The sequence below is a fragment of the Parasteatoda tepidariorum genome, chromosome 1 (assembly GCF_982258835.1).
Source record: "Parasteatoda tepidariorum strain Cologne lab strain chromosome 1, Ptep-v5.0, whole genome shotgun sequence".
Lineage (NCBI taxonomy): Eukaryota > Metazoa > Arthropoda > Arachnida > Araneae > Theridiidae > Parasteatoda > Parasteatoda tepidariorum.
In genome coordinates, this window is record NC_141755.1 from 85,776,270 (window position 1) to 85,782,269 (window position 6,000).

Here is a 6,000-nt window from a genome sequence, read left to right on the forward strand (position 1 = left end):
TTAATGTGCATGTATATGTAGATATTGTTTTGTCAAGAATAAATAAAAAATTTAAATCGTTAACTGTTTTCGTATATTTAATAAATTTATTCTATTATCCAAAATATTATGAGCTTGCGGGTACTTTTGGATTCTGTGCGTAGATACTTTATGTATTTATTTTACGATTGATCTGATTGGTTATTATCTATGTCAACAAATTATTACTGATGTAACAGAATTTAAAACTTATTATTTATTTATTATATTTTAGAGCCCTGGTAAGACTCATCCAGAACGAATTGGTGGTAAGTTGTAATTGTCATTGAATTTATTTGTTTTTTTGAAAAAAATTTCCTAAATGCATTAAAAGCAAAGTTTTTTTTGTACTAACTTCGCATAAATTTTTTTTCCCTTCAGGGCGCCAAAGAATGATGAGCGGTGGTAACAGTACTGACAAAAGTAAAGGAACTCCAATGAAACGGGCAAAATGGCATTTAGGTAAATTGATAAGCTTTATCATTATTCGGAATTTTCCAGGTTTTCAACGGAATCAGGGGAAAATCTAGAAATTTTTTCCATCAGGAGCAGTCAGAGAAATTCATAAAATTATTATCAAATTGGAGCATTTTGCCAACAAGAATGTGAAGAAAAACTCACTCATTGCAAATTGAATTGTTTATTATAGCATCCAAGCTAGTGTTGGTTTGATTAATCCTAAAATATAAAAGCATTTAATATTTGATTAAGTGTGAAAAATTCAAGAACCAAATTTGAAGAGATAAAGTAATGGAGAAAATGAATTAAAAACTTAAAATTCTTGAAACTGTTCAAAAGAATAGTTTAAAATCTAAAAAACAAATTGCGAGCCTCAAACCTCTGGAAAAAAATTCTGATCTTTATTTAGTTTTTTTGTTTTAAACTTTTCTTAGTATTTGTTTTTAATCTATTTTTTATTTGTATTATGAAAAACATTTATCTTTTTACCTATATTTCTTTAAGCCATGGCAATGGATTTTTTATAATTTCTGTAAATTTTATTTCTTACTACAAAAAGTCCAATGATGTCAGATTTTTTCTTCTTATTTATTAGATAATTACATTCCTTGATTTATATATATATATATATATATATATATATATATATATATATATCTTTGATAAGTCTACTGAGTGTTTATCTTTATACCGTTTAAATTTATTGAAAAAAAAAAGAATACATATTTTTTCCTCTAAAAAGTATTTTTTTAGTATTGTTTAGATATTTAAATTTGTATTTATTATTACTGTAAAAAGTATTATGAAAAACTCTATCTTGTTTCCATATGAAAATAGTCTTGCAGGCAAAGAATAATGTAGATACTGGTTAATATCTTTGCATGCTTTTATAATATTTTCCTTCTGCTGAAATCAAAGTTATATATTATTTTTAGGCATCAGATCTCAGAGTAAGCCGTTTGATATTATGACTGAAGTTTACAGAGCCATGAAGGCTCTTGATTTTGTGAGTTTTTCCTTTGTTTAACATTGTTTTATATTTGTTTGTCATTTTATATGATTATTAATGTGTTTGAGACATATTATAGGAATGGAAAACGGCAAATCCTTTCCATATCATTGTCAGGAGACGACACCCAGTAACTAATAAATATGTAAGTTTATATGTATTTATTTCTTCTTGTATTATAAATGCATTTGTTCTGAAGGAATGTATCTAATGTTCTAGCATTTGAAAAAATGAATAATATTTAATTATAATTAAAATAGGATAAATTTTCTGTTCATTTTCGAACTATTTGAAAAACTCATTCTCAAATTTAATATTTTAACCTTTAAAGTGTTACAGGGTGCGTATCATTTTTAAAAAGTGCTTAAAGGTGCTTTTTTATTCGGGATTTGTAAAAAGTGCTTAGTTTTCAATCTTTTAAAAAGATATTTTTTCTTTGCCCTATTGATTGTCATTCTAAATGACAAAAAATGCATAATTTTCTCTGCATTAATTATCAGAAACTAGTTATTTTATCATGATTATGTAAAGTTTTTGTATTTTATTAATTTTATGTTTATGAATGAAGAACTTAAAATGATAGAAAAAATTTTTTTTATTACTGCTCATCTCCTAATTATGATTTATTTTATTTAGTGATGAAAAAAATTTTTTGAGTGCTAAAGTACTTAAAAGGTGTTTATTTTTTGTTGAAAAATCTGGCTACGCCTGTGTTAATTTCAATTAATGGCCTTATCAATCAAATCAATTTCAATTAATATACTAAACCTATCTCAAATAAAAGAGAAGTTCTGTATTTGTTTAAAGTGTATGTGTATTTTTTAAGAAACTGAAGATTTGAATTTATTTATACTAAGGGGAACGATGATTTCTTTGCAATAATTGTTTATTAGCATGAAACAGGTTTTTTTTTTATGAAAGTTGAAATTATTCACTTAAATTATATGTACAATAACGAATTCTGTTTGTTTACACTTTCAAATGATTTATTTTGAGTTAAATTTGATTGTCAAATAGTATGAAAAATCTCTATTTCTCTTAGGATTCTATTAAGATTTATTACTGAGCATAAATAATTTTGTTTAGGAATTATTTAAAAAAAAAAATATTTGAAATTAAAGCTATATTGTTATAACAAAATTCATGAATGTTTCTGTAATTCTGCAATTTACTGTTTTCACTTACCAAGCTGATTGATATATATATATAATACAATTTGTGCATGCATCACATTTGGCATGAACCTGATTGTTAAGCTCTAAATTATGTGACTGATCTCATTAATTGTAATTTATAATAGCATATTAATGTAATTTACACCAATTAGTAAGTTAAGACACTGATTCAAATAAGTTTATTTAAAAAGATAATATCGTAACATTTCACTATAATACTAATAGTTTAAAAAATTGAATTCTTGATTTAGAAAACAATCAAACTCAAGAATGTAAAAATGGTAGAGTAGGAAAAAAATAAATATTGCTGGTTTTATAATACCCTTAAAAACAAAAAAATAATACTTTTATGTCTTTTTTGCTGATGACAACCAAGAAAATATGAAAATTACTGTGAGAAAACTGGATCTTACCGTATGATTTTCCAGCCAATAAAAATGTACCGACCAATACAAATAAAATGTACCAATGTAAAACTGCGACACTTTCATTTGATTTTTATGTATTGATATTTTATTTTGTTATTTAAATTTTTATCTAAATAATTAGCTTTTTAAAAAGAAAACTATGCTATTATATTAAACCAGTTTCATTTCATGTAGTGTTCAGAGTAACGTATAATGGCACGCTACCTTATGGTGCACATGGTGGGCGAAGAAAAATATTTCATCATAACAATGATCATTGTAAATAACAATAAATAATAGCATCGAAGTATATTTGTTCGTTAATTTTGATGAAGAGTTAAAGAACTGTTTCTCTTTTATTGTTACTTACTTCATATAATCAACATAGTGCGTAAAGTTTTTAAAAAGTGCAACGTGCTTATTTTCGTTTTTTAAAAGCCCTTAAAGGTGCTTTTTTCATTATGTGTTTTTAAAAGATGCTGGATTTTCCCTTCTCAAAAATTAGATTTTTTTTCTTTACCGTAACGATTTTTACTGCGTTATTATGCAAAAGCGTAGTTTTCACATTGTTCTATTCAACATTTTCACAATTCATTCAACCACAATCTATTTCGATGTGCTTTCGGTTCATAACGTATCATAATGCCAATCATGTTAAATGTTTGATGAAATTCTTGGGAGTCCACATGTGTGTCTACTGAATTGGGTTTTGCAAGATATTCTCCATTTCAGGCCTCATTTTCTACCCTTATTTTTCGAACCGAAAAATCTCTCGATCTTTTTATGGTGGCTAATATAATCAAGAAAAGAGTTCTTTGTCAGAAACTATTTATTTTATCATGATCATGTAGAGACTTTGGAAATTATTTTGCGTTTTGTTACTGTACATAGTGCATAAATATGTTTTTTAAGTTCTTAAAAAGTACTTTAAAGGTGCATGCTTATTTTTTGTTAAGAGATATGGCTACGCACCCTGATCAATCTTTAAAAAAAAATAAGTTATTTGTTGAAAAAAACGAACCTAATTTGCTTTTCATTCCTTATTTCTATCCCCCAAGAAACAATTAACTATGTGGCTATCAATAAACGAGAATAGTTATTACACCTTAAATTGCAATGAATTAGTAGTTTTCTGTTGAGAAAAAAAAATTGGTGAAGGATAATTTTTTAAGTGATTTTTTCTTGTTAGGCAAAAAAGAAAAGAACAATAACTTACAGAGACTGTTTGATAAAAAGTAATGCTAAGTTGTCAATAATAATCAATAGGCTTTTGGCACTCATTTCAGTAAAATATTTTATTTTCAGACAAAAATGACTTTGCAGTTGTATCAGGTAGATTATAAAAGTTACCTTTTGGATTTCAAGTCACTTGCAAACAATGAAGAAGGTATTGATAGTCAGAGTAAGTATAATATGTTTTTCATTACAAGATCCATTGTTAAATTTGTTAAGATATAGTCACTCAATATGCAATTGGAAGGCCACTGTGACACATGCCATTAAATTTAAATGTTAAAAAGCATCCAATCCATTTTGTTTATATCATAATAAGTGAAAAGGGTATAGTGCGGCTTTGAGGAGAACTTCTCCAGACTAAAAGTCTGCCGCTGTCTGCTATTATGGTAACAAGCGAGAGCACATTTCTAATGGGGGTGAAATGGGAGAAAGAAGGTGTCGATTGGTTTACTCGCGACGACCTATGCCGAGATTAAGATAAAACTGTTCACTCCACACCCCTATTCAAAGTGTCCTTTCCTCGTAACCATAGTACACGACGCGAGACGGGTGTCTGGAGGAGTTCTCATGAAAGCCGCACTATACTTGTGTAAAATTGTGTGGATCATTTTCAAGAAAAGCGCTAAACAACACAATTTTTCGCCAACAATATAAACTATATTCTAAATACATAGTTATTACTTGTCTAGTCCATTGTTGGTAAAAAAAAAAAACGTCTCGTGGCCCCAATTTTTGTTTTTAAGGCAAAAGGTTTTTTGTAGCAAAATAAAAATTTCTTATCTATTTTTTTGTACTTAATTTTATAATTAGAAAATATTTAAGTTTTGATCATCATCAGCCATTGATTTGCCATTTGGTCAGCATCAGCATTCAATAATTTTTATTTTGTCTGTTTTTAAGGTTCTACTGAGTCAATTTCGTCCAACTGTCAACAATCATATAATATTATGGAGTTTTTTGAGATGTGTGCTGCACTTATCGCTCAGTTAGCTCGCTGAGTTGAGTTGTTGTGGAGAGGTTCCTGGTTTTTGAATGTGTGTATTTTGAGTTTATAACTTCTGAAAGTCTGTTTTGTGATATGTAAATTTTTTTTTTCTTTTTGAATGTGTCCCGAGTGGTATGTAAATAAATCAGAGAGTTGTATATAAACTTATGTCAAAGTTGCTTTCGTAATCTGTACATAGCTTTATCGCTGAAACTTGTCTTTGTACAAAGGACTTTATATATGTATATTTGTGATAGTTAGTTTATTTTAAAGAGTTTTTATGTCTATCTATATCTATATAGTATAAAAAAAATGTATAGAATGTGCATAGAGGAATATCAAGCACATTATGTTTTATCAAATTAAACCCAATGTACTTTCAGAAAAATGAGAAAGTTTCTCATTATTGTAATTCTATATTGTTTATCTTCAAATTTAAAAATGAATAAAGTCTTTATTCTAATTGTTGTATATGTTTTAGTTCGTAAAACTCAGGATTTATATTATTTATAAAATTATGTTCATTTTAAATTTGCACCTAAGGTGCAAGTTTTATATCTAAGTATGAAAAGTTAAAGCCAAAATTAAAACGAATCGTCAGGCCTTAAGTTGACCAACACATCAATGAAGCTTTCGCAGAATGTTGCTGGATTTAAATAGGCACTGAGAATTATATATTTTACCAAAGCTAAAAATTGAAAACAGTAAGAT

The 6,000-nt window shown here is 27.2% G+C and overlaps 1 protein-coding gene across 3 annotated transcripts in view; it reads left to right on the forward strand.

Annotated features, from left to right (window-relative positions):
- AMPKalpha (AMP-activated protein kinase alpha subunit) overlaps nt 1-5,752 on the forward strand; it is a 22,425-nt gene extending 16,673 nt beyond the window's left edge. For all 3 annotated transcript variants that reach the window (XM_016065764.4, XM_016065762.4, XM_016065765.4), the window contains 6 exons: nt 254-287; nt 400-480; nt 1,413-1,483; nt 1,566-1,631; nt 4,374-4,470; nt 5,205-5,752. In XM_016065764.4, coding sequence (XP_015921250.1) covers nt 254-287; nt 400-480; nt 1,413-1,483; nt 1,566-1,631; nt 4,374-4,470; nt 5,205-5,302 — 447 coding nt within the window. In that variant the 3' untranslated portion in view covers nt 5,303-5,752. The remainder of the gene's footprint in view (nt 1-253; nt 288-399; nt 481-1,412; nt 1,484-1,565; nt 1,632-4,373; nt 4,471-5,204) is intronic.
- The last annotated feature ends 248 nt before the right edge of the window (nt 5,753-6,000 follow it).